The sequence below is a fragment of the Gastrolobium bilobum genome, unplaced genomic scaffold (genome assembly GCF_033153095.1).
Source record: "Gastrolobium bilobum isolate Gb01-03AN ecotype WA unplaced genomic scaffold, APGP_CSIRO_Gbil_v1 utg67448, whole genome shotgun sequence".
NCBI lineage: Eukaryota > Viridiplantae > Streptophyta > Magnoliopsida > Fabales > Fabaceae > Gastrolobium > Gastrolobium bilobum.
In genome coordinates, this window is record NW_026897538.1 from 177,130 (window position 1) to 197,370 (window position 20,241).

Genomic DNA, 20,241 nt, shown 5'->3' on the forward strand with positions numbered 1-20,241 from the left:
TTTTTTAATAGATGTGGACCCCACACAAGATGTGTCTACAACATGAGAACATTTTCTCCTACCGCATGAGAAAATCGAAACCCTAAAAAGATAGCCCTAGTTAACAGACAAGATAAGAACACAGCAACGCCTCGAATTAACCTTTCTTTTTTCTTCCTAACTTTCATTTCATATTACATGAGAGTAAAACAATGCCCTACAATCAAATGAATTACAAATCAATGGTCAAGAAAACTGTACACAAGAATGACTGAACAGCGGTACAAGGAATGACGCTTTGGATTAATAATTGCAGACCCCCCACGCTAAAAGAGGCAGGCAGCTCTGAATGATGAACCATTCCGTATCTATTAATAGGTGTTACGCTCTGACCACTTCCCCTAACCATGCAAAATGTTAACGATCCCACATGGCCTGGAATATGGCAGGTCTGTGCTTCAACCAATGAACCATCTCCCTGTCCAGTGTAGAGTTATTTATTACAGCATCTAACATTGGGCTACCAAAGAATTTCGGAGAACTTTTGAATGACCATATCCGGTCTTTAGGCCAAGATCTCTGGGACTGCTTCTCCTGGATAAATAAAGCAGATGATTAATCACCAACAGCACAGACAAGAAATCACAAAGAACATATCTAGGCTAGCCTTCAAGCACGAAAACAGTCTGATCAAACAGCTATTCAAATAAAGGATCTTGATCTAAATTGAGGCTTGTAGAGGCACATCAGATCTATGGGAAACAGGAAGTGTGTTAATAGATATCAAGGTAGTATCAAGACAGCTGAAAAGGTGTGGTTTCCTAAGGACAAAAAGAGAAGGTAACGAGGCTGCACATGAGGTTGCTTATCTCGCATCTAAGAAATCCATTCATCTCAGTTGGGTTTTTCAGTCCCCTGGTAAGCTCTCTCACATAATTTGAAAGGAAGTTGCTTGGTGCAAAGGAGATATCTAGTGATAGGTGGATGTGACTGTTCATTTTTAAGTTTGCATGCATGTATGTATTTACAGTCGTACTTTTTAGCATAGCATAGTTGCTTGTTTTAGGGTGAAATTTTTCTTGCTTTGGGCCTTCTAAGCTCTTAATGTTGACCAAAAATAATAATAATAATATAGGATCTTGATACATGCGTATCACTTAACATCATTTCACCAACTGGGATAAGTCCTGGTTGTTATCGTTGATGGAACCATATCATTTTCTGGCAAACTTTATCCTACGAGGACAAACATTTCCTATTTGTTATTTTCCGAAAACAAAGTCTACCTAGGATGAAAATATAACAACTTAAAAAACTAGATATAAGAAACTAACCATTCTTGCCAGCATAGATCTGACAGTCCTTGGACCATAAACACGATGTCGAGATGGCTTCTGAGCCTTGGCATAAAAGGAACTAATGTCAGGTAAATACAAGCAACCCCTGCCAGCCCTAGCCAGGCTACGTTCTGGATCTGCATTACTCTGATTGTGCCAAAAAATCAGCTGCCCTAAACAATAATTTTCACTATATATCTTTTGATACTCTTGAAATTCTTCTCCCAACTTGTTAATGTACTTTGGACCTAAGTCAAGTGGACTAATATAGACAGGTGGTGAAGTAATGGTTTGATAATCCTGCAAGAAGAAGGAAGGGGGGAGTAGGGTGAACCCTGATTTAGATTGACAGAAATAAATTTTAAAATTACAGAAGAAAAATTTAACTGCATATTCACCCCTACCCTATCATTGTCAGACTTTACTGGAAGTGGTTTATGAAGCTTGGTATTCACAGTGGAAAAACATACCCGTATTCTATAGAAGTACTTGGTGTAAGCATAAATATGGATTAAGTCAGCAGCAGCATCATGCCGACATTTATATGTACAAGAAAGATTCCGGACCTCGTCCCTCAACCTTTAGAAAAGAGGAGAAAAACATAATGTAAAGACTGCAAGTTCCACCCGGTTAAAATACAAACAGACCAATTAGAAGTGCAAACGACTTACCATAATAGAGATTTCCGAACCTCTTTTTGAATATCACCAGAACTTGAAGGATCATGAGCGTGAATTTTGGACTTGAGATCATTCAAGATGTCTTCTTCCACATAAGGACCTATGCACTGAAGAAGCTCCTCAACAAATGAACCCTCTCCTTTCCAGAGGAAGGAAACAGCTGCTTCAGGACTGAGCTTCTCAAGAGGAGGTGGTGCTTTCCGTGGATCACCAAAAATACATCTCATAACATATCTTACCTGTAATACCCCATCAAAGATTAACATCATCTCCAAACTACAAGAAGCAAAATTAACTGAAAACTACTTATTTACAATAAGATAACAATCTATAAAAAGAGTTAAAATTGTACAATTCAAGATACCCCACAAGTGTGCATTAGTGAAGTTCTTGACATACAACATGAGATCTAAAATTCTTGACCATTTAGAAATTGCTATACCATGCAGCTTCCTATCTTAAACAGTATCAGCCTGGTGGTTCTTGTTAACAAGTAGCCCATACCAAAAAATTTAGTCTTTACCATTCCTCCTATGTGATCCTGTTTTAAATGCAAAGTATTTCTTCCTATCTAAAATTAAATGCTAGAATAGTGAAGCAAAAACAGACAGCAGAGAGGCACAATCACCTTATCAAGTGTGACAGCAAGATTCTGAAGCCTTTGGTTGTACACACCCTCAGCCTGATTCATATAAAAGATAGGATAAAGGAAATAAACATTTGAATGAAAAATGAGAATAAAAAAATTAGAAATGTCATCTAATGATAATAAACAACATGAAGAGAAAATAGACCAACAGGCAGAGAGCACACCTGAACCTCAGCATCACTCCTTTCAACTTCAAGACATATATCTGAAAAATATTTTCTTTTTTCTTCCAGATTATGCTTTAGAATTTCCTCAGGAAGTTTAGTTCTTTCAAAATTGATGAATCTCACCTTCATCACAGCACAAGTGTCAAGGAAAATTAATACACAAAAAAAACTGAAAAATATTGGTAACAACACAGAAGTCAGGCACATACAAGGCGAGCCGCATAAGCAACAAGCCAATCTGGCAGGCCTCCAAGCAAACAACTGCCTAAACCAGCTCTTCCTAGGTCATTATAATCCTCTTCAGAAACAAAGTTTAATTCACAAGCTTCTAGCATCAAATAATGACGATCAAGAATTCCATGTGAGTCCTTCAGAACCTGCAAGGGACAAAATATTCTGGTTAACAGATAAAATAACAAAATGATTAAATGACAATAGAACTATATTATTTCACTTTTTACACAAACTCCAGCGAAGGTTTCATGTGAAGAAAACTACCAACAAGGAAAGCAAGTCTAGGAATTCCATTGTAGACCCAGTAATAGTCATATTTTCTCCATTAATATTTTCTTAGAACCTAAAAGTTGAAAATTTCCTGTAAGTCCAAACCTTTTGGAAAGCCCCTTCACCAGTCAGATTCAGATAGCTCCCCCGGCATACTTGGCTTCCACACAAACAAACCGATGCTTCATACTCCTCCTTGCTCTACATTGAGATGAACAGGTACTCATCATACAAAGATATACAGCACATTCATTTATCTCTTGAATAGATAAATTCAGCAGGGAACAGGACAAACCTCTGTTACAGAATTGTAATCAAAAGTGATCTCCTCACCATGTTGAATTTTACGAACGCTATAAATACCAATTTGATATTTACCATCAACAGCAGTAACTCTGAAAAAATAGGAAAACAAAGGCAATAGATAATTAGCAGAGACGATAACGCAATTAAAAAATGAAACAAAAGGATTGTACTCCAGTATTATAGTCCTCAGCTAACCAATAAATAACCCAGAGGCATTACTAGGGACAGAACTAAGATAAATTATAAAAATCTGTTATTTGATTAAGTCTCAGACTCATGTCTTAAATCTTGAAAGATTTAAATACACTATTTGTATAACGTAGGTTTTGTTCCTCGGTAACTTTGCTGCCACAGCCAAGGCAAGGAACAAAAAAAACGGAAGTTCTGTCAACCAACTAGTTAAATTTCTTCCGAAGAAACTAAATAAGTCATTTAGACTTAAGGACATTAATGATATAATTTACAACTGAATATCCATTAGAACCATTGCCTTAAATGAACCAACACAATTACTTCTTTATTCCTTTCATAAGATCTTTTATGTCATCTGTTTAAATGTAAAACCATTAAAGTCATTTTTCTTGTTGCTATTCTACCAAAGAATTTTCTTGTTACATCAAAAGAGATCGATTTATCTCAACTAGTTTATCTCAATCAATTAGTTATATTACAAATAAGAGATAGTCAATTATATAACTAATTGACAATCTATTCTCTGAAATATAACTATTTGATTGAGATAAGCTGATAGAGATTTAAATCAATCTATTATCACGTAACATCTCCACAACAATAGACAAACAAGAAATCAAGAAGCCTAAGCAAGCAAAAAGAAAGGCATTTAAATGCATCAAAACAAACACATTATAGAACAAAACAGAAGGACAGAAGGGGAATAAAAGACAACATAATATGAAGAAACAACTTTGCATTTGACTTTTAAATCTGAATCCAGTAGTAATGCTCGTCTATCAAAAACCAGGCATTTTAAGTTCTTAATAGCAAATAATATAGACCTAACCCATTATAAATTTAGAAACGAATTATCACAAAACCAATCTCCATTAAATCCAGACTGGCGAGAGTAGAGATGAGGGCAATCTTTCTACGAAGCCCTACGATTTTCTTATAAAGCTTTTTTCCGAATTCGAAGCCATGACTTCAGTCACAAAGAAGCATTTATATCACTACTACAAGCTCGCCCTCTAGAAAGGAATTATCACAATGACACAAAAAAATTCTAATTGAATTTAACATGCAAAAAAAAAATTATGTGACCATCCGAAACCACCACAATGTTTAACAGCTTTCTTATGCCAAATGCAGATCATGATGGGCCACAAGCAGTTACTACAGTTTTCAAAAGAAAGCTAGGACTCGTGCAGATTAAGGTTAAATCAAAGGATATAATGATATAATCTGTACAACAAAAGCAATCATGATTGTAACCCCAGAAAAAGAAAATATATATATATATATATATATATATATATATATATATATATATATATGACTGTAGCTGGTAAATGGATGCACATAATATTTCATGCATATGTGACTCCCCCAAAATGCAGGCAATGCACTAAAATAGCAAACAAATTGTTTTACAAGAGAACTAGTATCAGAAGCTGAAAAAGTCAGCAAACATATTAGCAATAATCAAATAACATGAAAGTCAAAACAACTCACTTGGCTTCACAATTAGGTCGGCAAGAATGACATATTCGACTGGCATAATTAGCCTTGTGCATAGCATCAACAACAACTAAGTCATACCCATCTGCATCACCCTGTCATAAAATTGCAAGATTAGATAAAGACAGAATGAAAGATGGGTGGACCGTACAAGTTGAACATCATAAACTTTTTTTTTTTAAGTGACGGGCACCTTTGGCCTCTCAAGGTAGATGTTATAGAATTCTGGTGCCGGATCTTTACTATCTTTCTGCAGAGATCGAATCCCATCTTGTTTTTCGAACCACTTCCACACAGGATAAACCTATGAAAAAAAAATTCAGTATAACAGAAATCACAATGCCTAGCCATCACAACATCATATAGGCATAAGACACTTCGGACCAAATTTCTAAATGGGATAGTGATAAGCCCCCATCCAAACCCAATAGGGTGTACAAGAGAGACAAAAATAGAAGAGTTTGGGCTTCAACTTATGGTGATTCGAGCCCAATTCATGCTGCTTATGCTGGTCCAAACCCAACCTACACTACCCATGCTGCCCCAAGTTCAACACATGATGACTCAGCAAGGTTGTTACAACTGAATGGGGGAGCACAGCACAATGGGAATGGAGAGAGGTTAAGTAGTGGGAGTGGGATCGTGCAAGGGTATCGGAAATCTGAAGAATAGAGAACGGTTCTTGGGAGAGCTTCAGCACCTCTCGAATGTGCTGGGATTTATTGTTACTGAATTAAGTCTTAGTTAATTTCTGTAATTGCTTTAATTTTCTGCCCTTAAACATTGTAGTTCATTTGCTGCTTGTAATACTGTTTTTCATTCAATATATAAGAAAATCCAGATCCTTCTGGGCCCAAATAGCTGTGTTTCTGTTTACTATTTCCATTATCTTGGTGGTCTGTATCAGATAGCCTCGTGTATAGAAAATGAAATGAACCATTATAGTTCATCAATTCAAAAGCGCAAATATCTATATGAACATTAATCTCCATGTAACATTCTATACAAAACCTTAGCAGGAAAAGACAGAAAAAGTCCAAACCCCTGAGGAAAACTAGAAAAACCAACGATCTGAATAGACCACAGTTGTTATAGGCACACACCACAGAATTAATCACTGCCTAGTTAATATGTTGCATATGTAAAACACATAAATGTCTACATTTGTAGAGAATAGATCATAACTAGTTTAATAATGTTAAAGAATACAGAACACTTCGTAAGAGTGCACGGTTTTATATTCTCTATAGTTGATGGATTATTCCTTAGCTTAGATATTTGACATTCTCGCAGAAACCTATGATTAATCCAAAGTAGGAGCAAGCACAAAGCATGTATAGTTTGCACATTAAATAAACAAGAAAGTGTTGAGATATTCAAGTGTGATGAAGCCATACCTCTCCCAGAAACTCCACGACAAAATCATCTTGGGCAAAGCCTTCTTCCTTGTCGCAAACAACACCAAGCCCCTGCATGATCCAGCAAATCAAATGCCAGAAAATTAGTGGAAGATAACTATTAAATTTTAGTTCAAGTAAACAACAAAAAGAACATTTACCTTTCTATAAGCTACGTATTTATCATCGGGACGACTTTCTATGGCCTTTAGGATACCTTGACACATTCTAACCGTTCTTGCATCATAGTCCTCCTCCGCGCACCTTTTAATATCTTCAATAACAGGCTGCAAAGCATAGCTCATTGGAGTGCTTCCAGTTCCAGTAAAATTCCTAACTTGCGTATTCAATGTTCGAAGGATCATGTCTTCTATAAACAAATGCTTCTCCTGAAGAGACCAATCTAACTCCTCTGGCATAGAATCAAGCAAAAGATTATGTGTATAAGGATCGATTCCATAAACTTCTTGCTCAATAACCTCATTTCCAAGCTGCTTTCTTGGTTTGTAATTTTTGACTTCTGGAAGTTCCATATCTGACTCCTCGGTTCCATTCTTTTGCACACTCAGCTTCTCAGCATAGTCATCCGGTAAAGAAACCCTCATCTTCCTTTGCACATTCTCCTCATCAGCTACAATGACATATTGATCAATGACTTCATATTTCCGGGTAACTGGAGGTACCAGGCTTGCTTTCGTCATGCGAGCACCCCACTCGCGATCATCAGTTATAAAATCCAACTCTTCCCCAGGTGTGAAGCATCCATCCCCTCTTGACTCCCTAACTATACTTTCTGAATGTACTTCTTGGTCACTTTCAGTGTCCGAGGTTGAAGTACCACTGTCGCTCCTACCATCTTCATAAGACCTATCAAGGTCATCAGATGTTTCACTTTCTGAGTCCATAGATTTCTTATTCAACTTTGACAAGCGCCTCCTAATTTCTCGATCAGAGGTATAATCTACATTATCCAAACCACCATGTATTCCATTATTCCTATACTTCCTTTCATTCACCAATCTATTCTTCTTATACTTTGAATTGTCCCATGACTTCAGTAGTGCATCTCTGTCATGCACAGATTTAGAACTCTCTTCCAATCGTGTTGCAAGCTGAATAAATAACGTGATAATATGGTTCATGTCACTAACATCACCTCGATTCTTTGCTCTGTAATCAATAAGAATATGAATACAATAAAAAAAATTAAACATTGGGGATAAAAAAAAAAAGAATGTGAAGTCAGATGAAACACATTCTAGATGACTCAAGAAACACAAACTAAATTAACAAATCCATAACAAGAGGCAACTGGAACATATAATATATAAATTTTGAAGATAATATCAGGATGCAAAACAACTAAGATGTATAAAAACCCACCAATCTTAGCACAGATGAAAGACAACTATAATTGCAAAACAGTAGAGCTTATGCATACAGCTGAGAATCAAACAGAAGAACCTCCATGGCAAGAAGATACAGCACTCAATCAGGATTCTTGTCACAATAAATAATAAACCCCATCTTTGTACCAACAAAAAAAATAATAATAAACCCCATCTTCAATTCAATGTCTCCAACAACAGCAACAATAATATATAACCATGGCATCAGAAAAAAAAAGAGAATAACACCTCCCAAAGAATAAGGCAAAATAGGAAAAAATAACATACTTTATTGCATCGCGGCACATTCTACTTATGTCCTCCTTGACAGAGCTCAACCCACGGCCACTGTAATAACCAGTTTTTATTTTAGCCTCAATTTCTGCAACCTATTCATAAAGAAAGAATGAGACAAGAAATCATGAGTAATAAAGGGCATCTCCATGATAGCAACTTTAAAAGAATTTATCACAGTACCTTGGGCACAAAAAAGTCACAGGAGTTTGTCTTCATAATTTCCCTCAGTCTTGAAGCAAGGAATTCCTCCATCCTCTTATAACCACTTTCAGATTTCTTGATTGCCCATCTTCTTGTACGAGCATCCCTAGATAGAATGGAAGAGGACCTTCTCGCATCATATAGTTTTGAACGCTTGTATAAGTTTTGACGGAATAATTGCTTCGCCGTGTCTCTCTTATCCACACTGTCAAAATAATCCTTCAATTGACCAAAATCATCAATACCTAAACTGCTGGATTTGAAAACAGATGTAGTTTGCTCTGTAATGTGTTTAAGGCTTCTGATTTTATGAGGCTCCTCTGCAATTCTAGTCATGTGTGAACTTCGGCTCTTGATCCATTTCACATTGGCAAATTTAGGAGTCAGCTCTCCAAACTGGTTGCACCCTCTAATGTCTACGGTACATAAACCAGGAAATGAAAGAAGAATTTTCTCAAGCATGTCAGCCGTAATATTGGTACAACCCATTAGAATCATGGAACTGATCTTGTCTTTCTCATAAGCATTCTGCAAACAAATAACCAGATTAGATTAGAATGAAGAATGAGAAACATTCCTTAAAATGTGAATTGTAAAATATATATCAAACCTACCATAATGTTCCATAACATGGAATCAGTGCAGGAATGACCTAAGGATGTCAAGTTGACCTGTCTTGAAACTTCCCTGTAAAACCTTACAGCAGTTCTCCAATGCTTGCAAGTCATTGATGCAAAGACAAGAGACTTCAAATCAGATCTCAAAAAATGGAAGATTTGTGCCATTACACGACCGTCCAATAAGCCCCGGCTTCCTACATCAGAATCAGTAATACCAAATTCTTCAGGGAAAGAAGCATCACGACATAGATCCTCAAAAGTTGATCCATCCTTCTCAATAGTAAGATCAACATCTTCCAAATCACTGTCTTCTTCACTGCCATCAACCATCATTCGGGCTCTTTTGGCAGCATGTGCATCACCTTCTGAAATTTACATGCCCCAACACAAGCACACACAAAACAAGAAAACATCAATAAAATTAATCAGGAGACCACTTGAATCAAATCTTCTGGGATAGTCCAATCTAATGTACACTACCCCACATGAGCTCATGACAAGGCCGCAAACAATGATCAAAAGGGTGAAGTTGGTAGCAAATGAGTTCAACTGATACAGGTCAAGCCAATACATTAGGGCAATAGGCTAAAGAGAAATGAATCAGTTCACCAATCACTAATAAAAAAAAATAAAATAAAAAACTGGAAGTTTGGGCCAATAAAACAAAAGGCAAAAAACAAGATAAAAATTTATAGAGGCAGGGAACGGGGATGACAAAGCAAAAAATGTACCTTAAAAGGACTAATCATTACCTGATTTCAAATATATTGGTTTCTCAATTTCTCTCTTTGGTTGTCTTGCATTGATCCAGGGATCTAACACCTCATTTATAGCCGCAGCGAACTCCCGGCTCTTATATGATTTCATTACCAGTTCATGTAGCTTCCCGCGAGTATAACCAACAAATTGAGGGTGTATGCAGTTAAACAAACTTGAAATTGTGTGAGGTTCACTGCATGAAACACCTTGAGTTTGCTTTGACGGAAGTCCAGAGCATGCACCAGACGCTGAACTGCTTTCTTGGTGGCTCGCGAGACTAACATCAGAAATTTCTGCAGCAGAGGTAACAGGAACCCAGAGTTTATCACTTTTCCTAAACACACTGCTATGCTTTTTTATAATTCCTTGATCTACAAAATACTGTAGCTCCAAAAATGACGAAGGGCCTCTTTCACGCCCAGAACCATCAAGATAATACCAGTCACCCAAATGTAACTGCAGCTCATGAACAGTACAGAGATGGTCTTTAGGGATGTTAATGAATTCCATGCTCCGGCAAGAACCTTGATCACTATCAGCTTTTGACTGAGAATCTTTTTCAGTTGATGATCTCCTGCTATCACTGGTAGAAGAGAAAGGCCGAGTTGACCTTGAATGATGTCTATCCTTGCCTCGGGTCTTCTGGCGTGACTCAGAGACCAATGATCCCTGGTCTAATGATCCCTGGTCTTTGACCACACATGCATTTATCCTGACCACCGAAAGAACATTTCCTTTCACTCCTCTCACAGAAGCAGGCTTACTTTGAATTGATCTGCTCGCAGCACTGCAATCAACCCATTCATCAGCACCAAAAGCCCATGGAGGGAGATCAAGCCTCCTGCTTTGAGAAGGAAAATACAAGTCATCTTTTTGAGGCCAGCGAGGATCTTCACAGCCAGACTTTGGCATTTGACATAATGGAAAACCATTATTTAGTACAAGTTTCTTCCGAGAATATCTATCCTGGGCATCATCATTCCTCTTCCAGTCGCCACCTTTGCATGACCAACAGGTGGAAAACCAATCACTAGGAACACCAAAGGAATATCCATTATCCTTGTCACCGGTACTTAACTGAGACTCTGAATGTCTAGATGTTAAATCAGTACTTGAATCACAATCTTCCCTAAAGCAGAAAATATGCCAAGGAAAACCTGAACAAAGACAAAAATACTTTTTCATGGAGCGTATAACTCTAAGCGCATTTCCATTGAACTTCTCCAGATGAGGAGTAAACATAATGTACAAACAGTGCACACGCATAACATGATGAAGAAAATCACAATTTTAAGTTCCAGATATCATGTTTTGCATTTTTTGTTTTTAACAAAAATCAGAAACTGTGATTTTATTCACTTAATCTGCTTCCAATGTATAAATGAATTCAAAATTTTATATTATCACCAACACACCATATCAATTGCAAAGATATAATGAAATACTAAACCACCAAACACGACTGAATGGGATGAATGCCAGCTTTTTGATCAACTGAGAGAAGTAGAGAATCCAGGCAAGCATACCAAAAGGGTAATGAAGCCAAGCCTAAAATGATATGCAAATTACCTTGCGAAAGTGATAAGTAGACCATTAAAAAACTAATTAGATTTCAAACATCAACTCCAAATGCATTAGCTTAAATCAATAATACTTACAAATTTTAATGAACACCTATTTAATGTATATATACAAATTTTAATGAACACCTATTTAATGTATATATACAAGGTTCAAACATTTGAAAGCTCCCATCCATGTATTAACAACAATAGTCCTCTTGTCAAAGTGCAAGCAGAAAAATATCAGAAAGTACAACAGGAAGCTGCTTTCCATAAACCAAGCCAAAACACTAGTAACGGATAACTCCAATAAGAAAACAACCTCAACATTGCCAGGTACCAGAAAATCAAAACAAATTGAAATTCCCTAAAAAGACAAACAATATGAATATTGGACAATATAAAATGCTTCAAATCAACGATAAAGTCAAACTTGTCAGAATACCAAAAATAAAACAAACTATGAATTATTAGAATTGATCGAGTAAAGAAAAACCGAAAAGAACCATCAGCCAATTACGTACCTTCATAGTCTCCCAAGCCCTCCCCTTTTGCATATTCAAAATTCATTTGCAAAGCTTCTGCAAGAGAAAATAACGATAACCAAGTTGAGAAAGATAAGATATTTCAGCAAATAGGGAGAAATTAAGATTGATAACAAATTCTGAGAATTTTTCTTACTTTTTAAAGAAATTCACAAGAATACATGGACCCAAAAAAATACCTTTTATTGCCTCAAGTTCCATCCCAGGAATGACATCATAACCCTCTAACAGATTTCTGACCCTTTCATCAATGTGGAAGTCCTCGAAAAATTCAGATGTAAGCAAACTGTCGTTCGGGCATACCAGTGGCTGCTGCGGGGCTGGCATTTCCTGATAATTCTCAGGACCAGATTGAAGAATATCTGCAGTATCTGCCAAAAGATTACCAGGAGCTTCTGGAGGATTTACCAGTTGAGTTATGGTATCCGACATAACAGACTGAAAACTCTGAGCTGCCGTTGGTGATGCTGCATTTTCAACTGTTAACCACCTGTCACTATCTAAATGCTTGATAAAGTGATCTGACATCAGTACCCCTTTATCAACAAGGACCTTGATGTCACACAGTTTAGCAGGCCCATTTTCTACACCACCATAATCGAGGTAAAACCATTTCCCTGATGACAAATCTGTCACCACAGGGACATGTGGAGGGGTATCACAAATGTCCATATCTTCTTCCATCGAAGGCAGCTCCTCAGGAGGTGGCTCAAAGCAAGGAGATTCTTTATTAATTAAAGTTGGGCTGCAGAACTGCTGTTCCTTTACAGGTTGACAGCAGGTGTCATTCTCTATAGACTCATTCGTAACTTGCAAACTTTTTTCACCTTGAGATTCTGTAACTGAACCATTTGACTCCCTTTGAATGTTCTTATCTTCATGATCCTTACAACTATACTCGGAGTTGTGCTTTTCACTTGATAAGGTTTTACAACTTGTTTCCTGATGACCATCTTTCTTAGCTCGATCAAGGGGGGATCCTTCTACTAAATTTGGAGTATGGTCCCTCCGATCATGATGCCGAACTCGATCTTGTGGCGACTGCTCGGCGCATGTAGGACTTCTCAATTTATGATCATGCTGACGACCTCTATCCCTGTTCCTTGTATATGGGGACCTCTCCCGACCATGGGGGGATTTCTCCCTGTAATATGGAGACCTGTCACGACCACAGGGGGATCGATGCAGTGGAGTGCGATCTCTATGATCATAATATCTGCCTCGATCTCTAGGCGACCGCTCAGAATGACCAGGGCTACGTCCATGCCTGTCATAAGCTGGTCTGGTAGAGAAAGAAGATTCATGATTCCTAGAAGAATACTTGTCTGCTGATAATTTTGCAGAATTATTATTTCGGTAAGACTGCTCCCCAGAGCGACGAGAATAGTTCTCTGAACAAACATGGCGATAGCTATCATCAGAAACCCTTCGGCTTTTTAAACCGGCATAATCTGCTGCCCGCTTCCACTCACAGCCGTCAGAATCATTACCGAACCTCTTCAAGCGACTTCCAGAAGTATAATCTCGTGTAGGGTCCTTACCGTTGTTGTGTATGTTTTTCTCGTCATCCACAACCTTTGAACTGATCCTTATATTCCTCTGTTGTCCACTATCCCACCTGGGAGAACTTTTAGCATGCTGACTCCCAGTTTTATTCAATTCTTTCTTTCTAAATCCTTCATCAACTGTATATCTCCCAGAAGTGGGGGTACGTTCACGTTCACTTTTCCACCCTTTGTCCCTATCTGAATGGAACCTGTGGGTTCTACTGTTACCATAATTGTCCTTACCCATTTCTCCCTTATACCATCTATCTGGAATGAATTCTCCCTTCTCGATGTCATCCTTTGTACCTCTCCACGACCCATATTCACCTTTCTCAGCTTCTCCTTTCCTACCCTTCTCAGGAAAAACCTCCCCTTTATCCACATCATCTTTTCTCCATTTGCCAGAATGAATCTCTCCCTTCTCCAGCTCCCTTGTTTTCCATTTCTCACTCACAATCTCTCCGTTCTCAATCTCGCTTCTCCTTGGCAGCAGCTCAGGCACGAACTCTCCATTTTCCAGGTCACTTTTAGGCCACTTCAAAGTGCCCAATTCACCCTCTTCCACTTCTTCCTTCTGCACCATCTCCCCGCATATTTCACCATTCTCAACATCGTTGCTTCTCTTGCTCACTCTGTCCAACCCTAATTCACTCTTCCTCGCAGGCTCCTCTTTTCTCGCCTTCATCTTCTTCCTCTCGCTGTCAGCAAACTTGAGCAACTTGGAATTGAAGCCATTCCCACTCTTGCCTCCGCAAAGCGTCTTCTCGGCATTCGGTAACCTCTCCATAATATACTGCAAAGGCATGCACACGACACCTCCATCGCCCATGGAAATCTCACCGTCGAGGTCAGAAGCTCGAAACCCTAGCTGTCCCCTTTCCCGGGGCTATCGATGCTCATGCTGCAGATGCTTCAGCTCTCCTCAATCCTCGATCCAATTGAAAACCCTAAATTCCACAAAAAAACGAACACGGAGATTAAAACCGAAGCAAATTTATATAATTCACACCGGCATATGCGAACGAACGAGAAACATTACGTAGAAAGAATATAATTCCTGATTTAAACCCTACGAAGCCACTCCGTTAACATCGAGAAGGACAAATTAAAAACAAGAACGAAGAAGAAGAAGAAGAAAATTACCGAGAAAAGATTATAGATCGGGAAGAAAATCGAAGCTAGAGCGTGAGAAGAAGAAGGATCGAGAACTACGATTTGTTATTAAGAGGTATTGTGTGTTGAATAGGGTAATTAGTAATAGTGTGTTCCTCCTTAGTGTCTCTCTCTCTCTCTCTCTCTCTCTCTCTCTGCTATTATATGTCGTTCTCTTCCTTGCGTTGTGTGTTCTTGTTGGTCTGGATGAAAAACGAAAACTTCCTATTATTTTCTTTTCTTTTCTTTTTTACCCATTTTGTGTATATTTATTGGTGGAATTGAAGTACGAAAATACCCCTTTAGCGTGAAAACGGCTTGAGATTTGGTTGGGAACTTAACTGAGAGAAGAAAAAAACCAAGCCGAGTGAGGGTTTTGAGTCTTCGAAATCTCAGTCTTATATGAATGGAAAACTTGTGTTGACTCTGAAGGAAGGACCACTGGTATCCAATTGGGCTGCCCTATTGGCCCATTCCATGATTAACAATTAATGTTGAAGGCGTGTTTATGATGATGGCTCAAAATGACGTTACAAATGTTTTTGGGATTAAAATACAAAGTTGGATATTCTTATTACCAAATATTTTTATTATTAATCTATTATTAATTATGTATTATAGATAGTATATCAAAAGCTTTTTTTTTTATTTCTTTTCAGAAATTTTTCAAAAATTATTTGCTGAAAAGTTGGATTCAATGACTAAAAAGTGGTAATAAATTGGTATTAAGAATATTTTGTAGTAAGAATATCTTACCTCTTAAAATATTAAGACTTGGTTTTAAAAAAAATTATTAAGACTTTTGGGTCATGATTTTGACTGTTAAATTGAATCAATTAAAATTTAGTTTAATCATGATCAACAAGGAAATTGGAGACATATAGTTCCCCTTGATCAGTTAAAATTTTAATCAATTAAAATTTTGAGATCACATAATTGATGCGTATGGATTTTTTATGATTTTGTGATGGAAATAAGTTGTTGATTTGATTGGCTTGCTAGCTATGCCCACAATTTGTCCCTTACATGCCTCCTCATGGTTGTGGCTAGGTTAGGCTAGATTTGAAATTAAATAGGTTAGACTTGTGTAAAAAATATGAGGTGACTGTTAGTCTGTATAGGCTCCAAATTACAAGTCTGGTCTGACTTATATTTAAAAAATAAAAATTTTGACCTAGGCTGCCTGTTAGCCTGTTTAAGCCTATTAAACATTCAACAATTAAAAGAATAACTAAAATAATATTATTTTATTATTCAAAATTATTAAAATAATAATTTTTTTTATTATTTTAAATCAATAATATGATATAGGCCGGCCTGTTGGCTTATAGGCCCGACATGTACAAAAAAGTATATGGTCTATTTTCTAAATAGATTTTTTTAAAAGTCTAGACCTGTTCTATTTTACTATTTGTAATAGGTCAAATTTGGTCTAATATATGCTAAGCCGTAGGCCATGTAAGCCGACCTAGCCCATTTACCTCCCTAGTTGTGGCCAACTTTTTCTCTCAAGATTTTGCTGGTGTTTCTACCCTCGTAGGATTCTAGATTAGCATATTAAAAAAAAAAAAAATGAGACACTGTTGATTTGTGGTCTAATTAGTTCACCTGGCTAAATTTTAAGACATTGGATTCAAAAACTTTAAAATAACACAAAAGCATTATTTATCAACTTTTTTTTGTTGATAAACTATTTATCACTTTTTTATATCCTTGAAGATGATATCCTAACTATCAATGTTGCAAAATTAACTTCGATTTCTTCGTGATTAGGAAGTCTTTCTAACAGTTCTCTTCTTGTGAGTTTGGATTTTGGCCATCTCCCTAAATAAATTTTACTTACTTACTGGCAAAACATATTTGTCATTAACTACGATTAAAATTTGATAAATTATTTTTATTAATATTGCCTATTAACATTATAATTTTATCTCAAATATTATTAATAAGTATCTCAAATATCCATATATTTAAAATCTAACGTGACAAGTTTTAATACTAAAATGATTTTTTTTTTTTTTTTGGAAATATACTAACATGATTTTAGATGCTACTTGTTTGTGATATTTGTCAACACCCTCCATTGAAAACAAATATATTACATAATAACATATTTATTCTAATTCTGTCATTATGCATTTTTTTAATGTTAAAGATGTAGACTAACATATAGAAATTTTTAATATTTTTTATGTAAGGAGAAGTTATCGCATTAATAGAAGTTTGACAACACTTGCAAATTAAATAAGAAACATCATGTTATCAAAAAAAAAAAAAAATAATAAGAAACATCAAATCTAGCCAGGAAAGAAATACTGTCCAATTAAAAATTGGAAGAAAACTCTACCTCTAGTCCAAATTCTTTCATTTACTAAAGTATCTTTTACAATGAAAACCAACACAAATTAGTACTACAACTTGAAGTTACATCTTATCCATTCCAAAGGTATATTTGAATATCTTCTCTCTCCACAACACCTCCAAACAAAAAGAGTTACAACTGAAATCATAAAATTACCCAAATAAGAAAATCAAAACACCCATAAAGGACAAAGATCAAAACCAGACTTACCTTAAAAAAATACATGTATGGATAAAGATAGTAGATAAAATTAATAAAAAAATACAAAAACTTTAAAAAATGAAACGATAGAGAGTCAGAGACTATACGTTAAAGGAGAAAGACGACAATCTTATTGCTCCAAAAGACAAAAGTTACGATAATCTAAAAACTTAATCAATCAGAGTATATAATTTAGTTAATGAACATAAATGCAATAACACTATGTATAACATAAAACTTTTATCGTTATTAGTATCAGGTGTGCAGTGACCGTAAAATTTTTATTTATTTTATTAAGTGATGTTTTTATATGTATTACTGGGTATTGTCTGTGTGGGTGTTTGAGCATCCGTTTGGAGGGTATTTAACTCTTTTTTTTCTGTGTTCGGTAAGAGAAATTTTTTGAGATTCCTAAAACAGTCACATTGGTAATTGTATTTATTCAGATTTTGTAAAAGGTTTCTGAAAATTTTTCAGGGAATCTAATTTTCCCGAAATTTTATTTTGTGTACAATTTTTTTCTAAAATGTCATCCAAAAATACCACCAAATGGATGGTATTTTTGGAATCCCATGTGTTAGAAAAAAATTTACACTTTTTTAGGACAAAATTTTGATAATATTTTGGCCTACTAAACAATTTTTTGGTAATTTTTTCGGAAAAGTAATTTTCCCTCCATATTCTTGGAAATCATGATTTTCGGACCAAAAAAAATTATCTTCTACCAAATACCCCCTAAGTGTTTAGAAATAGAAAAGGACCAAAACATCCTAGTTCTAAGTATGTTCTTATTTTCACAAGTGGGTATTTTTGTCCTTTCTCTTTCCAACACATACAAGTCTCCACAAATCATTTATCTCCCTACTCACTTCCACTGGCGAACCTAGGTTGGGTCACATGTCCGCAAGTGCAGACATGAGATTTTGGATTTTAATTTTTTTTTGTAGTCATGTAGGTTATTATTTGTCTCTTGGTTCAATATTTATAGTAGGAGTAAATATCATTTTAAGTCCCTAACAAAAAATATGATCCCCATTTTAGTCCCTTACCAAAAATTAGTCTCGAGGAGGTTCCTAAAAAATTCAAAGTGGATAATTTAATTAAAATCGTGATCCCTCACAAATTCAAAAAAGACTTACATTAGTCTCAAAAAGACTAAACTATGTCCACTTTAAATTTCATAGGGAACAGGTGACTCTCTTTTTTTATAATAGACTAAAGTGGGGACCGAATTTTTTGTTAGGGACCAAAAATGATATTTATTCTTATATTAGTTAGCAACATAGCAACGTACAGAGATGATTAAAACAATGTAGCAATGCAAATTGATTAGAGAGAACACTTTTCTTCCTCCCCCGTCACATACTCATTCCCATGATTTTCCATTCCCATAATTTCTTCATCCTTTGTTATGGAAGCAACTAGATTATGAGCGGGTTCAAGCGTTAATTTAATTTATTTTTACAAAAAAAAATTCGTGGGCAGCGCCACTAAATGTGCGGACATAGAAAAATTTTCCTGGGTCCGCCCCTGCTCACTTCATCTTTGTCCCAGCTTTTCACCTTCAACTTCTCCTTCATTCTCAAAATTTCACACAAGCAACCCATTTGTTTCCTTCAAAAGTTACACCCTTATGTACTTGAAAACATCATTCTAGCTCCCTTCCTATGGCATTCTCTCAGCTAGGAATTTTTTAGGCTTGTTCAAAATTACAAATTAATTATAATGAGCTTTTTTATGTAGGAAAGGGGCTCGAATCGAAGTAAAAATGTGAAAGTGTGGAGTTTTGTTTTAACAAACTACAAATCACATAAGTTTGAAAACTCTCATTTTCTCCATTAAACTTTCAGTTGAATACTTGAGGGTGGGGATGTTCAAAAAAAATCAAATGATCCAAACCATTTCATGAACTAAATCAACTAGTTCCAAAAACTGATTTTTATAAAAAGGTTTAAAAAATCAATCAAATTTTTTAATTTTGTTTTAGGTTTGGTTATCCATTTTCACAACAGTTCGGAAATTCAAAATAATCAAACCAAAGTTAAACCAATATACATGTGGTATTTTACTTTGGTACTGTACTTCTCCTATTTGAGTATCGATCTTTTGTTTCTCCCCAATTTTATAAAAAAAAAAAAAACTCTAAATCAGAAATTAGATTGAAGTCCGTTTGTAACAAAACTCTTCATCTTCATCTTTGTCATTACATCTACACAAGTTTTGTTTCTCCCCAATTTTTGATTTTATTTTAACATTGTTCATCAAAGAATAAAATATTTCAGTATGCTTTATTCCATTCTTAACTCAGTCATTTCTTTTCTTGCATTTGTTTTAGTTCTTGAGCAAATTTTTTTTTTTTTTTGGTAAGCAGTTGTTGAGCAATTTACTGCTTCGAAAATTAGGCTACACATTGCTATTTAGGGCAAGGGTCGATAATCCTTTTCAAATACTTGTTAAACCTAAGAGGTTCTATTAACAATAGATAAATGTAATATACAAGACTTTGATATTTTACAAGAATCAATTACTTGGTTTTTTCTACTTCAAGAGCAATCACATAGGTGAAGTTTTGGCATACACGAGCTGTCGAACTCACGCAAATTAATTAAATCAGGTTTATTAAAATTTTGTATTAAAGCGTCAACCTGAGTCGTCTCTCAAGGAGTTTGCAAGGAACTTAATCGCTCAGTTATAAAAAAAAATGAAAACTAAATAAAACAAAAACTAAATGAAACAAGAACTAAATAAAAATGGAAATCAAATAAAAATGGAAACCAAATAAAAACGGGAACTAAAAAGAGAAACGGAAACTAAAGAAAAACGAAAAATAAAATGGGGGAATTTAATAAGATTATCAATTTAAATGAAAATGAAAAGTAAATAAAAAAAAAGA

General features: G+C 35.7%; 1 protein-coding gene across 1 annotated transcript; it reads right to left on the minus strand.

Annotated features, from left to right (window-relative positions):
* Window positions 1-66: 66 nt before the first annotated feature.
* On the minus strand, window positions 67-14,969 carry LOC133307848 (histone-lysine N-methyltransferase ATXR3-like). Its single transcript, XM_061508408.1, has 20 exons — window positions 14,777-14,969; window positions 12,266-14,580; window positions 12,066-12,122; window positions 9,973-11,136; window positions 9,215-9,585; window positions 8,580-9,128; window positions 8,391-8,491; window positions 6,876-7,884; window positions 6,715-6,786; window positions 5,511-5,621; window positions 5,312-5,412; window positions 3,612-3,711; window positions 3,422-3,517; window positions 3,022-3,189; window positions 2,810-2,935; window positions 2,625-2,678; window positions 1,988-2,235; window positions 1,787-1,895; window positions 1,314-1,616; window positions 67-573 (listed from the first exon to the last, which is right to left on the minus strand). Exons 2-20 carry the CDS (start codon window positions 14,460-14,462, stop codon window positions 397-399), a joined length of 7,113 nt encoding a protein of 2,370 aa, XP_061364392.1. The 5' UTR covers window positions 14,463-14,580; window positions 14,777-14,969; the 3' UTR covers window positions 67-396.
* Window positions 14,970-20,241: the final 5,272 nt, after the last annotated feature.